General features: G+C 46.9%; 1 protein-coding gene across 1 annotated transcript; it reads right to left on the bottom strand.

The window, feature by feature from the left end:
- Positions 1 to 939: 939 nt before the first annotated feature.
- LOC143353848 (uncharacterized) lies at positions 940 to 16524 on the bottom strand. Its single transcript, XM_076787451.1, has 3 exons — positions 13891 to 16524; positions 1193 to 1225; positions 940 to 965 (listed from the first exon to the last, which is right to left on the bottom strand). The coding sequence occupies exons 1-3, from the start codon at positions 14642 to 14644 to the stop codon at positions 940 to 942; spliced, it is 813 nt and encodes a 270-aa protein (XP_076643566.1). The 5' UTR covers positions 14645 to 16524.
- Between the last annotated feature and the right edge of the window lie 983 nt (positions 16525 to 17507).

The raw sequence follows: 17507 nt of genomic DNA, 5'->3' as shown, positions 1-17507 counted from the left end.
GGGAAAAAGTGGCAACCGGCCTCGCATGATAACGGCTCGTGAATGAAAGCGACTCTTACGCGGTGGAAATATGGCTGCCATATGTGGCGGCGTGGCAGCACGCTTGGGAACAGATTCGTCCCCGCTCGCATATCCGAGACTCGTTTTACCTCCCTGACCACTTCCAGCCGACGATCCTCCGCCGAGATTTACAAGCGAGCCCGGCTATGCGTCGCGGATAACAGGAGTTTTTCACACTTTCAAGGACACTCGACATGCTACCCCCGCCGTAGTATCACCGGCTCTCCGTCCCGGAGTGCTCGGATAAATTATGGAACTGGATTAGAATTGTAAATCGAGAGAGCCCGCCGCTTCTAAGCCACGTGCTATTGTCCTGTCAATTCCGCTCCTCCTTCGATTTTTGTTCTCTCCGCGCCGATTTAAATGGCGCTCGCTGAAATACCGCGCGAGCACGAGGACTGTTATTTGCATTTAAAGAACATTACCCGGTTATTGATTGCGTAAAAGCCTTTCGAACAGAGTGCTATAATTATCGAGCGACAAACGCCGCTCGACCGTGCTAATTCGCTGCTTATCGCGTTTTTAGTCACGTTTAGTGGCTGTTCTTTTAGCTAATCTACTTTTTAGGGGATCGTTAGAGGTGTTTTAACGCAGCTAAGACCTTTTATGTAATGCTCAAAATTCGTGTTACTCGTGTAATTCGGTGGTTAGAAATTATTAACGCTGTTCGCCACTTTTTGTGTTGGCGTAACTCTTTGCACTCGAAGCTACTTCGGAACAATTTACAAATAAGAACACGTCAAACTGAGAGCATCTACTTCTACGAACGAATCTACCAACGTGGAAATTGTTTCGAATTAGCATTTTTAATGCCGAGTGCAAAGAGGTAAAATACTGTGGTTCCAGAAATATTTGTATAAAACTGCTTACCAACAGTCTCTAGCTAGACCAGTTCACTATCTCCTCTTTAAAATAATTACAAATTACTGTTCCAGTAATTCGTTAGGGGCAGGCGACGTCCGCCAGCATCTAAAATAGCGTTCGTCGCGCTAACGACCCTATGAACGCTGTAAAATTCACTCGTCTCCAACATCGACGCATCCGAAACAAAACGAACCAATAATCCAAGCATAGCAATACGCGTCTCGGCAAAAACTGAACGGTCGCTGTGTAACAATAAGGTAATACTCACCGCACACGACTCTGTCGAAGGGACTCATCCAATCTGCAAGCAAAAATAGAAAGAATCGTAATTAGAGAGAGTGTGCTCGCCGTCGAATCGATTCGATACGAATATTATCGAGCTCTTTAACCACCGGCCGTGAAACGCATGCAGGATAAACCGTCGAGGACACGAACAATGGTGACCGGGTAGCCAAGCGGACAGAAAGAAAAATAGATGGCGGAGGATCGGGAGAGAGAGAGAGAGAGAGAGAGAGAGAGAGAGAGAGAGAATGGGAACGAGAGGAGGCGGTAGAACGGGAGAGACAGTGGCGGGCGTGTGCAACGCGAAACTTATTCCAACGGGTACGCAATTAGAAAGTAGGAAATTCGCGGCAGCTCGACACGCAAAGCTCTCCCGCTGTAACTTCTCTCCGCCGCCGTTAGAAACGGGGATTAGACGAACGGATCGTGAACGTTCGAGCGTAACGGGCTTAATCCTTCCCTGCGACGTCGTCTTCCCTCGATTAAACAGAAATTCGTCGCCGGATTACCCTGGATCGGCGTCCGCCGACCGCGAGACAACCAACGGTCACTACGCTTGGGCCAAAAAATTGCACGAGCCAAGGCAACGCCAAGCCTAGCCCCAAACCCGTTCACGAAACTGTGCACTGTGCAGAACGCACCAAATAAAGCATTGCAAGCTGCTTTTCTTAACACGACAGCCACTGACGCCTACGTAATCGATTTGAAACAATCATGACTCGCAGCTGAGAATTTCTTGAAAGATTATGCAGTAGCAATGGCAATTTTATGCACTTTTGACAAAAACCGGTAAAGATTAAAGACAAAAGATATTCCTTACAACTTAATAAAACCACTGAAGAGAAAAATAAATTTCTGTTTGGTTCTTATGTCTTGCAATTAATGCAAACAATTCTGATTTTGCACAGAATCCGCAATTCACGAGCAATAGATCGCACGAGGCTGTTCAATTACAATCGTCGTGTTTAATAAAAATTGATTTGAGAAACAGCTTGAAATTAGGGGTTCAGCTTCGTATAATGTTTATGGGGATCAAAGCGATCGTTGTGCCCGATTCCCACACGTCGCAAGAAGAGGGCCCCGACAAGTATGTAAGGCCCGTTCCAACGTGCGCCTTTATTGCCAGTTCTCGAACGAGTTCCAATTAACGACGTTATCCGACTATATTGGCCGATCGCGGACGTTATCCGACTATACACGCCGCATTTATCCCAATAAATCCCGCGACTATTACAACACACAGTGTGTCGCGACTACCGCGACGCGTAGCGCTGGCTTCCCTCTGCCCGCTACCCTTCCCTACTCTTCGCGGCTCGTAAAGTTATTCTTACGCACTCGTAAACCAGATAAGGACTTTATTGAATCGCGAATAGACACTTCTCGCGAACGTTGCCCGATAAGACGGCGCATCGCGACGCGACGCGTCGCTCTCGAATAAAAAAAGAAGAGCCAGCGTCGCCTTCGACTACGAGAGTAAATTATACCCGGCGAGAGGAGGGAGGGGGAAGAGCACGCGCGTTCGACCAGCTATTTATGGAGATAATTAAAGGTTCTATTAGTTGCGAATTATAGCGCGAGACATTCCACCGGCGACCGTCTCCATTTTCTATTATACGAACACGGAGATATGTCCGAGCGGGTTTCGAGAAATGAGTCTATTTATCATGAACGTTCAATGGGGAACCTCTAACTTATGGTTGGTGCAATAAGATCAGAATTAACAGTATCTGCTCCTCGAAGACGAGGTTTTACTTTGAATTCTCTATTATGAATGGAAGATGGTCTTTAAATTATTGTTGCAATAAGATGAGAATTAACCGTTCCTCGTTCTCAATAATTGAGACGGCTTTCTGCCGTTTACTTCCAATCTCTATTATGTGAACGCTACGATACCTCAAGCAGGTTTCATGAAATTTATTTATCATTAGATAGGAAACATTGGATAAAATTATTACTGATTCATTATTTAAAACTTATTAAAACTGTTACGAGCAGAATTAAATTTTTATGTAACCGCTTTCTCCCGCAACCGATGCAATCAGTTTTTATTTTGCATAAATATGCGCAGTCTATTTATCATATTTGTGAAAGGGAAGATCTCTAAACTCTGCTCGTCGTAACAAGATAAAGATAAATTTTTACTTCTCGAAAACGGGTTCCTACTGTTTATTTGTCCAGTGTGTACGTTTTATTCTGTGATTCAACTATTCTACGCTTTTGTTAAACGGATAAGTAAATTACAGAATAACTTATTTAATTCCCACAAACATCTACAGTCTGCCGATGATCGTCCCGCATTAAAACGAATTTCTATCTTGACAGCAATTGTTATATAACCTTCCGCGCGATTATTATACCGTTATGTACGATTGCCTGATGTAATCGAGTTGAAACCAACACTAGCACTGCTCCTATGTCACCACCAACCAGTATAGCTATACTTTTCTCAAAACAAAAGCTAGAGATGGATGTAAGTTATTGACTGACCCTCGTATCTAGAATCGTATAAACTTACAGCGACTCATATCACGATTGTTACCTTTACGAGATACGTACTCGAATGACAACGCGCCAGTAAAAATGACGCTCAGACATACAACCAACAACGCTAACTGCGTAAATAAGACGGAAGTAATTCGAATATAAAAATTGACACACTTCGATCGTCCTACGCTTACTCACGATATAAATAAAAATAACGTCTTCAAGACTCGATAGACAACAAATAAATTCGCCAGTAGACTCGAGAAAACATTCTCCTCGCAAGCAATTTCTGAATGCTCATTAAATCTGTCTACCAACTCGAACAGACTGCAACTCTGTAACAACGATGCAGCTCCGTCAAATTCTTTCCTCTCGCGCAACGTTAGCCTAAGGCGAGCATTCTCGCGGAGACGAACGACAAGGGGTCCAGGGAAACACGACCATAATCGCGCCGCGGGACGAGCCGGTTGGTCTACAATTTACGATAATCTATCCGTGGATCTATCTCTCCGCAAGGAGGGAGAAAGAGAGAGAGAGAGAGAGTAAAAAAAGACTCGATTGCGAAAGCGCAGCGAATAAATACATTGTCGGGTACATTACGGCGAGGTGTTGATAGCGGAATGGTCTTCGGAAAATAATTTGCATACCGGACGATTACAGCTTCATCGCAATATATCCGATCGGCGCTCTCTCTCTCTCTCTCTCCCCCCCCTCTGCGCTCGCGCGCGAAAATCTGCGCGTGATTTCGAATCGGTTGAAATCCGGCGGACGTTAATTCGCGCGAAAATTTCTGCGTTCGAGATATACTTACTCCGCGGTGGTCTTGTTACAGCCAAGCCACGGCCGATGAGATCGTTATAGTTCGAGCGAGTTATTGGCGGACGCGAGAAATCATGGCCGCGCCATAACCGTTACTGTCCACTCGACTCTTCCCATTGTCCCTGGAAACCTTCGCCGTCTTATTGCCGTTTGGCTGCGGAGCTGTTTGCCAGTCGACGATGAGTGAATGGGTCTACGCTGCACCGGATGTGCCGTGTCCGACTGCCGAAAACCCGCAGGTAGCATAACTCCGCTGCCAAAAAACCCTCGAAGGTTTTTACCTAGTGCCAGTACGCGTTCCGAGTGTTTCTGGGACTCTGTGTGCACGACGTTTTATGCATTGAATCGTGAGCTTCGACTGCGATCGAGTGAAATGGACTCAAGATTTGTTCTATCATTTTTCCAATGGCGCAAATGAGTGGAACCGAGTAGGGCAATTATAATCTGAACAACTTTTTCCTATACATGTTACCGCCAGACAACCTTGGCTTGCGTGATTTTTGCGGAAAACTGTTGGGATGATTATAGCAAACTTTTTCCAACGACTAAATTTGCCCTTTAGGTCAGGGGAGAGGCTTCGCCCCTCGCCCACCCGAAATCTAACCTAGACCTAACCAAAATTCGTTCAAGATGACTATACAAACTTTAGTTAGGTTAAGTATTTTAATTTTTTTTTTTTTGGAGTTGCCAAAGACTACGGAGAGTTAAATTTTGATAGCTATTTGGAAAGAATCTTGGTTAGGTCTGGGTTAGGTATGGCTTTGCCCATTCGGATATCTAAAGATTAAAATAGCTTAATACCTTCACCTTAAATATTGCTGACTGTTGACTAGAGTAAATACATATGTGGCTATCTTGAGTACGGCGCCATACGTATGCCTGCGACGAATGCGCCTTCTCATGGCAATATTGAGAAACTATTTAGGATGCGTATAGTATGACTACGGTGCGCGAGGTACGAGATCGTTCCGGTCAAATGTAGGTAATTATTCAAGCCAATATATTGTATTTCGTATCTTCCCGTCCTAATTCAGCCACATCATCGCGCAGAAACAAGAATTGGTAGAATATCATGACTCGTGAGGACAGGAAAAAGCGTAATATGAAGTATACGGTTGGTATGTATGCTATATACCTCTCGTAGGTTATAAATCTGTTGATAGCGTTTCGCAAATATGGCGGAAACGAAGCTCGTCGGGTGGTGACGCGTATAGGAAAAAGTTGTTCAGAATTGTGTCCCCAACAAGCTATTTCAAGGTCACTGAAATCGGCGAGAAATTCCCTATTGTAAATAATTAACCCACATAACAACCGAGAGATAAATAAATTCCATTTTTAATGTCCGCGAGCACCATAAATTGATATGTCTCTAGAGCCCATTACAGGAAATCGAGTTTCTATCGGTGGAAAGATTGTTAAATGTCTGCGAGGGGCCTCGAATTCGCTGCAAGCTCACATAACTGTAACAGTTTCAGAAAGTACTTATCCCAGCGACCATAATCACGCGCGCATAATTCACGGTATCGAAAACTGCGACGATTAAGAAATCTATCGCGATATCGCAATAACACGAAATGGAAGTTAATTAAGATAGTCGGGCCGCCGATAGAAACCGCGGAACGCCGGTCGGCAGCCATATTCGCGAAAGCCCACCGGCAACGAAATGAAAAGAAATGCGTCAAGAGATATGCTCAAGTGCGCGCACATATTCGAGTTCCATTTTCCCGGTGGAAGGAAGCCGAGAGCAACCACCGACTAACCACATCTCACACTTTCGACTTATTTTTTCATTTGGGATGCATCCATTCTACTCGATTCCCGCCGGGGAAAAAACTTTCCGGGATTTCCACGATCATCCACGAAGTAAATTCACGGTTAACCGACCCGATTTCACTGAAAAAACCCCTCTCCCGATTCGCGTTCGTGAATCTCATGGTCGTCGATCAGAGATTTCCATTATCATCTTACTGGGAGAATCGCCTGTTACGAGGAAGAAGAAGATGTTTACTGTTCGCCGTGTGATAAATTTACATTCACGCGCGACAGTTGCATTAGCGGCTGTAGCCTGTTCCCTGAGCTTGTGAATCATCGGTAATTTATTTCTCTGTTCAATTCTCTACGGGATTTGAAAAACTACTCTCTGATTCTGTAATTGCGTCGGTATTTACGATTGGTATACCTATTAGAAATGCGTGAAAAGTTCGATATCGGTGATCACAGAAAATTAAAGAAAATTTCAACGTTCAACTATCGAAACAAAATTGTCCAAAACTGATCCAGACACAATCTCTCAGCATCCACGAGAAGAAACAAAGTAAAGATCTTGGCCCCCAAATTTCCGCAGAACCCTCGGAATTCCTCGGCGATGCAATAAAAATACCCGGTCGGCTCAGGTACACGCGATCGGTTGTCGCGAATTATTTTCGTAGATTTTATTTTCGCGCGGAGGAGAGCCTTGGACGCGGTTCTTTTCATTAAATCCTCGGCTGTAGCGAAGGTCCGCGTCGCGGAATTTATCTCGGGGAAACAATGGCGGCCCCCTTTTAAAAATACAGCTCTCGCCGCGCGCGGATTTCTCTCCGTCCTTAAATACACGCCGCCTGCGAACACGCCGTCGGGCACTTTGTCCGAGCTAATACGCTCGGCGGACAAAGCCGGCCGCACGCGGAATGCATTATGCGGAACACGAAGAAATAGCTGCTCGAGGGGAAAAGCACGCTATTGTTCCCGTAAATTCAAAATGGAGGGCCTCCGAGGCGCGCATTCCAATCGCTCGCGGGCCTGTGTATGTACCGAGCTTGTCGAGCACACTGCTCGCGCGAATTAACACGCCGACTGCCAGATCAACGTCCAAGAAATCACCGGGCAACTTCCTCAAGCTGAGGAAGTCGAACTTGCCGTTAACAGCCGCGGAAATTTATCGTCGTCGCTTGTCGAGAGCTCTTTCAGATCTCTGGATAAGCGACGCTGCCTGCCGGATCAATGTCTAAGAGTTAGGCTCAATTTTCTTCACGCTTTGATCGTTTTCTAGGAATAGTTTGCCTTAACCTGAGCCTAGGGATTCATTACTGATGTGTGCGGGAGATTTTAGAGCGGATTATCTAGTCTACGGAATCTTCTGAGATTCGAATTATTTTCTTTCTACGGGGACTGGATGCTGTAAGGTGACTTTGTGGTACGTACACTGGGAGTTTGGATCATTTAGAACTTGTTGGAATTTTTTAAGGAACGTGGAGTGAAACTTTCTGTACCATGTGGCAGAATTTTGCTCCGTTTTGGAGTCACTGAAAGCCCTGATAGAGGAAAGAATCTATTTTTAATTTTAATCCTAGGCAGAATAGCTCTAGCTCCTGCTACTGCAAGCTTTCATCATGTATTCACTGACCTTGCAGATTTAGAATCCCATTTCTGACCAAAAATATATCATTAGAAACTAGTACAGTAAAAATAAAGTCAATTTTGTATTTCATGCAGCCCCCCAAGCCTTCTGGGAAACCAGCGTAAATTTCACGAGAATTTTCCATAGCCTGAGCTGGCAGTCAACATGTTAATGATCGAAGAAAGATTGCACCACGAGATTCTGCAAGCCATATTTCCCAAGTCATGTTTTTCCTGTACAATTGTGTGATTTACTGGAACAGCGTATTAATGTCCGCAGTATTTAATTATTTTGTCCGCGCATTGACTAATGTCATACGGATTCAGCTAGTTTGTTAGACCCTTCTGTTTTCAATCAATGAAAACAAGAATAATGTTTGCGAGCGAGCGAGGATTTATGGCGGACTTTATCGCGAGAACTAGATATGCGAATGTTTATGCAAACTCGCATTAAATCGAGCACTTCATAAAGACGAAAATTAAATATACATTAATTTTCACGATAGAGAGCCTCGTTAAGCTAAAGAATTTGAGAAAAATCTGTAATGTATTCGACTAAACTGCACATTAAGCTGATTTTTATGCGTTTTCGTGATAGAACTGCAAGAAATCCGGTGTTTATAATACAGAAAGATGAAATATGGAGGAAACCTTAATCACCGTGCTCGTTACAATGTACTGTGGACTAAAATTATCAAGCTGGTGTATAAAAAGTCATTAAATAATCGAATTTGCTTGTGCATCTCGAAATTTCTGTTATACATAACCCTTGCAGTGCAATTTTTTAAAGATCGGATGCACGAATACGGTTCAACCGTGGAATCTTCCGTCCAATTAGTCATGAAAATATTCGAGCATCTTAAATGTTATGGAAATTTCGCGAGGAATTCTACTCCGAGAAAGTAAACGTTAATACGGGGCCAGTATCAAATGAATATTTAGCAGCTTGCTCTGTCTCCGATAGCATCTTTCGTCGATCAGCACGTTCAGAATAGTTACGTTCATTAACTGTTTTTCTGTTTTCGCAAAAACCTGCACGCCACGCGGAATTGCTAAATGTTACATACGCGGCGCATACTTCTCCCACGCTTTCTGAACGATTTTAACAATGGATCCCGTTGTGTTCGCCACGTTAACACTGTCTTCGATGTCTGTTTCACTTCACTTTGCATAGTTCCTACTCCAATTCTTAAATTCAAATAAAAATTCAAATTCAAATGTTACTTCAAAATCTCTGCGCTAAAATTCCCGAGAACTGTATCGCTAACTCTTTTTCAGTTTGTAACTCTTCCTCCGTTTGTTTCCAACAGTAATTATAGTAACATATTGTAAACAATGCTCTTACCTAGCACTAAAATAGACTAACATACGTTGACTAATAAAAATGACAAAATTGAATATATTTACATGGTTTTTGTGGTAATATGAGTTCAAATAAAGAAATGTATGCAGTCATTGTTGCAGTTTTATAATGATCGTAAACTAAAATATATAAACACGATGATTTGGCTAGCGGTGGTAGGTTTAGTATTAAAATCGCTCTGTGTGTAAACAATGACCCGTCAAAATCTTGCATTCATTAACACGTTCGCTGCCACCGTTATACAGTGTGACAACCACACATTTTATGCATATCGTTATTTAATACCATAACACGTTGCACGGTGTTCGAAGAATTTATAACTTGCCGTGACAATATTTCGTTGCATTTAACAGTAAAAGCGTCTGGTATGCATTTTAAAAATGACGCGACAGAATTTATTTAGATTTCGTGCGATTTTTATGTGCTAGAATAAATAAACGAGTTTAACCCTTTGCTGTGTAATATCGAGTTAGACTTGTAACGAAGTTTGTAAATTAATTCCACTAAATACATACATTATTTCTAGTTCCGTTATCGATATGTCACCATTGGGAGAAATAAAGGAATACACTCGATATTTTTTTTTAAACAATTTTCTTTTAGAAGCGACAAAGAAGTTTTAATCATTGTAAATTTAAAGAAAATTGTTGTGTGCAAAGGATTAATCATTTCTGATGATCATCCGTATAGCTTGAATATTTGTATTATAATTACAATAATAAATTGTGGAAGCAGTCGGTTGATGGATGGTGGTACGTCTAGCGTTAAAATGTTATGTCTATGAAACCTGCTGCCGAAACAAACAATGGAAGCGAACGTGTTAACAACTCCGATTGATTTTGCTCTTAAAATTTGCTTATTCCAACGTGCATTTATTTGCAATTAAAGCTCGCAAAACGAAAGTCTCAAGAATACATTCCACGCGTATCTTCGGATCTCGTGCAAATTTGACCACATACGCTTGAATAAAGCGATACATTTAACTATCGAAGCGTCGGTATAATTCGAATAATTGCAAAGTAAAAAATTCCGAAACGGACCATTTGGTCAGAGATACGTTCAGCGAATTCCAATCGGAGCGATGGAGTCCCTAAGATGGCCGGTTGCTTTACGATCGACTGTGCCACGCGAGAAGCGTTTATTTTCGAATGGCGGGCGCGCGACGGATGTTTACAACGAATCATTGCAAATAAACCGGCGAACGTTTTCGCCGATGGACGCCCCAGCCATCGGTGTTATCTATCGAGGTACCGGCCGTCGGCCGGAATTAATACCGGACTGATTAACTTTGAAGGGGAATTATCAACGCAAATAATCGCGGACCGTCTTTCTCGATCGCCATTTCAATGCCGCGACTTTCCCCGTGATTAATCACGCCGATATTAATTAAACCGGCGCGATTAACCGTCCGACTAGAGACCGTTCGCCGATAACGGACAACGCGCCGCGTTGGAATTCTTTAATGAATCTAGCAAACGAACCGATCCGTTCATCCGCGGGACTGGTAATTTATTGTTAACCCTACCCGGCTATAATTAACTCGCAGAACGTTTATATTCGAAGTATAAGAGAAATCGCTCCGAGGGAATCGTTTTCGACGATGTTCCGTGAATTCGGAGCGGAATCTGTTTTTCCCTCTCCGGCAACTCTCCCCCCCCCCCCGGATGAAAGAATAACCATAAACACGTGTGTCGTAGGTCAGTTTCGATCCACCGTGGCCATCCAAATGTGCCCAGCTGCTTATCCGCGGAATATTTCCAGGTTTTTTTCGGTCGGACCGTCGTAAACCAATGGAGTCGCGGTTAATCTGCTTTGTGACGCGTGGAAGAGCTCGCCGAAGGGAATCCGCGTGTAAATAAGGGCTAGGATGGTGATCAAACTGCGGCGTTAATACATTTGCGCGGGGATCAAACCGTGATTTATCGGCGTGTTAGTTTATTAGCGAAAATTGCTCGTGAATCTGTTGAAAACTGCACTTGACGACGAATTGTTTGTTAGCATCCAAAGTCGACAGGCATTCGAGGGTCTCATGCGGCTATTGGACACTTTGTTGTTAACCCCTCGCCTTACAATTAATTGCAAGCTTTCAGAATACAATATACCACTCCATTTGAAAATGGAGTAACTTGGTTGGCTCCAAAACAAAGATGAAGTAAACTATGTACTTTCTGTTGTCATTCCGTATACGTAAAAATAATTTATATTCCCCCACAATCAATGTAGAATGATTGCAATGTAATTAGGTTGCTATTCTATGTCCCAGTTTGTGACGGAAGATTCAATACAGGGTGTTTACCGGACGGGTAGTGCCATCGGGCGGGGGGTGATTCTACATGTAAAAATAAATCGAAAGAAAAGGAATATTTTTTCGTTTGACGCCCTGTTTTCCAGAAAATCCAGTTTGAAAATGCAGCGAATGCGCGTGCTATTAGATAGGAATCGGCTCTGATCATGACCAACCAATTCTGCTTTCCGCATACAGTGAAGCACGCGAAACATTCGGATGTTTAAACTCAATTTTCTCAGAAACGAGGCGTCCAACGAGAAAATGTTATTCCTTTTTTTTTCGACTTGTTTTTACATATAGAATCACCCCCTGCGCGGTGGTACCATCCGTTCGGTAACACCCTGTATAGTCAAGCTTTGCGTCCCGAAGCTCCGACGTCCCTCCGTCCGACGGACAACGAAGACCCGCGATGCTCGAGTCGCTCGGTTTCGACGAGGCTAATTCTGTCGGTGTTCGATTATGCATGCCAAATAAAAATGACACGATCTGCTGCGTATGGCGGCGCGATCCATCACCACGCTTATCAGCCGCGGCGTATCTTCCGCGCGGAAAGCGGAAACGCAAGCGGACCGTTTAACAGTCATTGTAATCGCGATACACGCGGTTTAATGCCCGACCCCAACGTTCCACGGGAGAGCTTGCTATTAAACGACACTCGCGGCGAGTTTAATACCTTCGGAATTCCACTCTACTAGATCGGCGAAAAGCTAGGCTGCTTGGGGACCACGCGAGGCCGAAAACGAAAGCGACGGGTCGGAGAGATCGAAGAGGAACTCTTTTGGTCGAGTGGACGAGTTGCCTCTGCAAGCTGGAATCATGCTTGCTGGATTAGGAAGTCGGGAATGTTGGGGTTTCTGGGATTGAGTTGTCTTTGGAGGCTGTTGTGGCTACCTTGATCTAGAGATTCATTGATCTTGCTCCGAAAGGGTAGCTTTTGTCAGAAGAATTGGATGGAATCATGCTAAGTGGGACAGTCGAGGTAGTTGAGATTTTTGTGGTCGTTGAGAACCATGTCTTTTTGGAGATTGGTCCAGCTACCTTGATCTTGAGATTCATGGATCTCGTCAGAACAATTGCATAAAAGGTTAAATCGGTAACAGAAATAGCTGTTCGCGATTGTTATACGAATGTGCACCGTTTGGAACAGTGGAAACGATATTGCAACAGTTATGGAGAAGAGGGTTCTGGCTTATGTCCGTTCCGGTTCGAAGAACTGTGGTTACAGCAGTTGCATGTTGCTTTTATAAAGGTTACCGATGACGGTTTCTCATTCTGTCTTTCGGTTCGAGAGTTTCTGCAAGGATGTTCACCTTTGCATGCCGAAAGGCTTACGGAGACGACGATGAAGATTGTAATGATAAACACATACCCGAAGGGAAAAGAATGAATATAGAACCCTCTGCAAAATCATCAAGCGTTTTCACATTGTCCGGCTGGGAAACTTATGTTGGCTAATTATCATTTAAAGATTCAGAGTAAACAGGACAACAACGAAGTCGGGAATGGGCATTACAACGGCCAGAATTGACCAATATTCATTTGTCTATTAGGTGACGAGAATTGGACGTCGAGAACTGGACGATGCGAAAATGCTGCGACAAATTTAGGCTTCTACAGAATCGCAATCGGAGCAAAAATGAGGTAGAAGATTTTTTATCCACAACTGTTAGAAGTGTGCTCGAAAAATTGATGGAATAGGAGTTTAGAAGCTGATAGGAATTACTCCGTTTGTACATAGATCTATCGCAACATTCCCAACATCCCTTACACTCTTCAAATTCTATGGTCTTCAACATTAAGCGAGAAGAGTCAGATAAACAGAGCATGAGCTTCCTCTGTTGTCCATTACCCGAAAGATGCAACTCTAACTCTGCTCTATTGAAATTATTATTATTTACATCTGTTTACAGCTTCTGCTTCGATTCATTCAACGAGATCTACAGGTCCTCAGGGCTGCCCGAGGACTGAAACCGACGGGACAACGGTTTTCAACCCCCCGAACGGTACGATACATCGTTGGAAGCTCGAGAGTTGGCAGATAGACGTACAAAACCATGACAGACAGCCCTGTGTGCGTAAGAACTCAATCTTGAAACATCTTTTCGCTGTCGTTGTCATTCGGTGGTCAATGTTTATGAAGAGTTTGTATGATCTTTAGCAGGATGGCAGATATGTGAAAGGATGTATCAACCCTCAAGCTCCCAAGGATACTTGGACGACGGTGTCGCGCGGTTTCGAGCAGGAAACCAATTCCCCCTAAACCATACTTGGACGATAGAGGAAAGAAGGATTGGATTAGGAGCGTTTTGATCGGCAAGCGAGCGAGCGAAGAGTAAAATGAAGAAGGACTTACCGGTGATAGACATCCAGGGGTATCGAGGTATGTCCGAGATGCCGGGTTGCCCGGTGGTGGGTTGTTGGCAGGAGGTCAGCGGATCGACGACGGCGGATGCGGCGGCAGCCTGATGGTAGAACTGCGCTGCGGCGGCCATCGATGCGGAAGCAGCGGAGACCGCAGAGGACGCGGAAGCGGAGGACACGAGGCTACCCGGCGTGGCGCCGTTTTGATGGTGGTGTCCGAGGGTGTAGTTGACCATGGGATCGGCGGACGTGGGCGCGACGTTCCCGGTGAGGCTGGCGGTGTATCGGCAGGACTTGTCGCCGGCGGTGGCCGCGTCGACGGCCGCGGCCGCGGCCAACGCGGCGCTCGACGCCGCGGTGGACCCGAAGCCCGGCACCATGCTGGACGTGGCGCCGAAGGCCGCCGCCGCGACCGCCTGCTGCTGCTGATGATGATGATGCGCCGCCGCCGCCGACACGTACGGGTACATGCTCGAGGTGGTGCGTGCCGCCGGTGACGTTGACGCGGAGCTACCGGAGTGCTGGGGGCTCGACCCGGTCGGGCTCGGTGAGTTGTGCTGTTGCGCGTAATTCACCGCCGCGGCCGCGACTGCAGCCGCGGATAAACTCGACTCTAAACTGGCGGTAGCCGGGCTGCTGGTGCACGCCTGGATCGTGCCGGGATTCGCGCTCGAGAACAACTGCTGATGATGGAACTGCTGATGGTACTTCGGTAGCATACTATCGATTATGAATTTCGAACTCATAGCGGCTGCACCTGCTGGCCGGTCCGGTCCTAGCGGAGCCGCGGATGCCGGGGACACACCCGGCGGGGCCCGGGCACAGTGTCTCAACACCGACACCTAAGCGCCGTTGGCGAGCCTGCTACCGGTTGCTGCCTCATCTTCCACTCACACTATCCCCCTCTCTCGCTCTCTCTCTCTTTTCCTCCCTTCAATTACACCTTCTATTATCCAAGAATTCGGTACTCCGATCTATCAACAAGTCTCGCGCGCGCACTTGGAAAACCGTCGCGTCGGCCAGACCCCAAGTACCGAGGTTGTATACCCGATGATCGTGTCACGCGTCGCTTCGATTCGTTCAATGTTCACTCTCGATTCCTACCGCTCCGATCTCCAGCTGACTCTCGACTGTCCCTTCTGTGTCATTCAGCTTCAACCCCCACTTTGATTGCCACTTACGCAACTTGTACACATTATCACAGGAGAACCGATAGCTGGCACGAGCGGTCTCGCAGACGGGTGGACGGTCGCGCGGGTCCACGACGAACTCGCGACGGCACACCGGCGAAACGATCTACTACTTCTTCTTCTTCTTCTTCTTTAACTCTTCTCGTCTTGTTTTTTCAGCGTTTCTATCTCTCTCCACGGTGGGCACGGATCATCTTCGGTCCCCCGAACGCGGTCCAAGGTCCGAGGATGCTCCCGTTGGTTTCCGGGGTTACGATTCCTTTATGGTAATCGGAGCCGATTCCTTCGCGCGGGCGACCGGCCGATAAACCAGCGACGGGTACTCTCGTCGGCTACGATCGCGGCTGCGACGGATGTCTCGGGACCCAGGCCCAGGCCCAAGCCAGCTGATCCAGGTCCGCGGCGGTCCCAGCGTCGGAAAATTGGGCTGCGACAACAGCGGACGAGACGAGGCGACGCGACCACGGCACGCGGAGAGAGAAGAGAAGAGAAGAGCGTGGCCCCTGTCAGGTGTTAGAAGCCGTTTCTTGCGTACTTCTCGGATAGTCGACGAATCCTTTATGGGCCATGCATGAAGGTACTATAGCCCCCTATCCCGAACGCCGCGTACTACAACCCACGGCCAGCTAAATGTAACCCCTTACAATAATGGCGCCGCTTGTCTCTCCGTTCTGTTCGCCCCTCTCTTTCCACGATCCTCGACCGCGCCGGGGTACCAGCTGGTAAACAGAGCCGACCAATCCTGTCGCTCCCTTAACGGAGTCGGACCAATCGCAGCCCGGCTAGGCGCGCCAAGATGAATGGCTCTCCGTCTCTCTCTCCCCGTCTCTTTCGCTCGCTCTTCCACCGACTCTGTCCCCACAGCCGCGCGGCCGACTCTCTCTCTCTCACTCTCCTCTTCTTTTATCTCTTTCCTCTCCGTTTCTCTTTCTCTCTCTCTCTCCCACGCGAGTTGCAGGCGCCTCTCTCCCGCTCTCTCGCTCTACCGCTGCACACGGTCTCCTCGCGTTGCTCTCTTCGCTTCTGCTCGAATCCACTCTGCGTTCTCTCTTGCCCGGTGCAGTCCTGCTCGCCACGTTGCCTTGTTCCCTGCACACACTGCTCTCTTCAGCCTTCGAAGCCTCTCGCACCACTGTTACTCCTTTCTTTCTCTCTCCTCCTCGCAGTTCTTGTCTCACTTTTTTAAGATCTCCGTCTCTTCGACTCTCGGTTCTCTTTCGACATCGCGGGGCCCTCGAGCTCTCCGGTCTCTTCCTCGAGACTCGCTTTACCAGCGGTTTTTCTCGGCAGCACGCGTTCCTCCGGCTTTTTCCTTCACTCCTTTTGTGTGTCCGCGCTCTTGTGTTCTTCTTTGTTTGCCGGCGAGAGAGAGAGAGAGAGAGAGAGAGAGAGAGAGAGAGAAAGAAAGAAAGAGAGAGCAGAGCCCGTCTCTCGTAAACGCGCCGCCCGCAATTCCCCCGGTTCGCAATTCCGTATCGATCTTTCTAATCGCACCGTAACTTCCGATTTTACCCGCTCTCCGGGATTGTGCTCGCCCGACGCGACGGCCTCCGTTTCACCTCTACCGGCCTCGCCACGAAATTTTTGCCGCGTTCGCTCTCTTTCTCTGTCGGGATCTTTCTCTCTTTCTTTATCGTTCTTTCTCTCTCCGAGAGTTCTCTCCTCGTTGCCCCCTACCTCTCCTCTCTCCACCTCTCTTCCTTCTCCTGGTCCCCTCCTCTCCCACCCCCGGACCCGTCGTCTACGCGGCTCCGCCGTTCGCCTCTCTTATCTCCTCTCCCTTTATTGTCTCTCGACGCTTTTGTTCCGCGCCGAACGCTTCTTTTATCTAACTCCGCCCTTCGATCCCGCTCCCCCGGAACTCGTCCGAGAATTGCATCCTCCTCGTTCTCGAAAACCGGCCTCTCGCCTATGTGTTCTGTTCCACACGGGACCACCTCGGTCACCCGACGGTGGAATCAATTAACGGAAGGTGTGCACCACACCACCACCATCACCCCCCCTTTGGTGACCTCTTCTCTCTCCCCCACTGTGCTTTTCCGGTCGATCCCGATACAGGGGGCGCTTTTCACGAGAAAGAGAGAGAGAGATAGAGAGAGAAAACTCCACTCCGTGTGCGAAAACGGGCTCCTTTTTTCGCGCAAATGGTTCGGATTCGACAATTTTCGATTTGCGACAATGCCGGGCCGCGTTTTCGTAGGAGCGTCGTCTGCTCGACTCTTGGAAACCACTGAACCTCGGTCCCGGTTCGAGTAGCATTCCTCTGCGTTCTCAGAGTGGTGGCACACCAGCGGATACACGAGGAAGGGGACGGATCAAACGGGCTGCGAGGGGATACGCGACGAGGAGGGGCACTGTGCATCCTTGTGCTGCTGCTGCACACGAGGGTGGAAAGGTGCAGGGGCGGGAAAAAGTCTCG

The sequence above is a fragment of the Halictus rubicundus genome, chromosome 4, assembly GCF_050948215.1.
Source record: "Halictus rubicundus isolate RS-2024b chromosome 4, iyHalRubi1_principal, whole genome shotgun sequence".
Classification (NCBI taxonomy): Eukaryota; Metazoa; Arthropoda; class Insecta; order Hymenoptera; family Halictidae; genus Halictus; species Halictus rubicundus.
The sequence above is the reverse complement of the archived record's forward strand: the minus strand, read 5'-3'. Positions and strand labels throughout refer to the sequence as shown.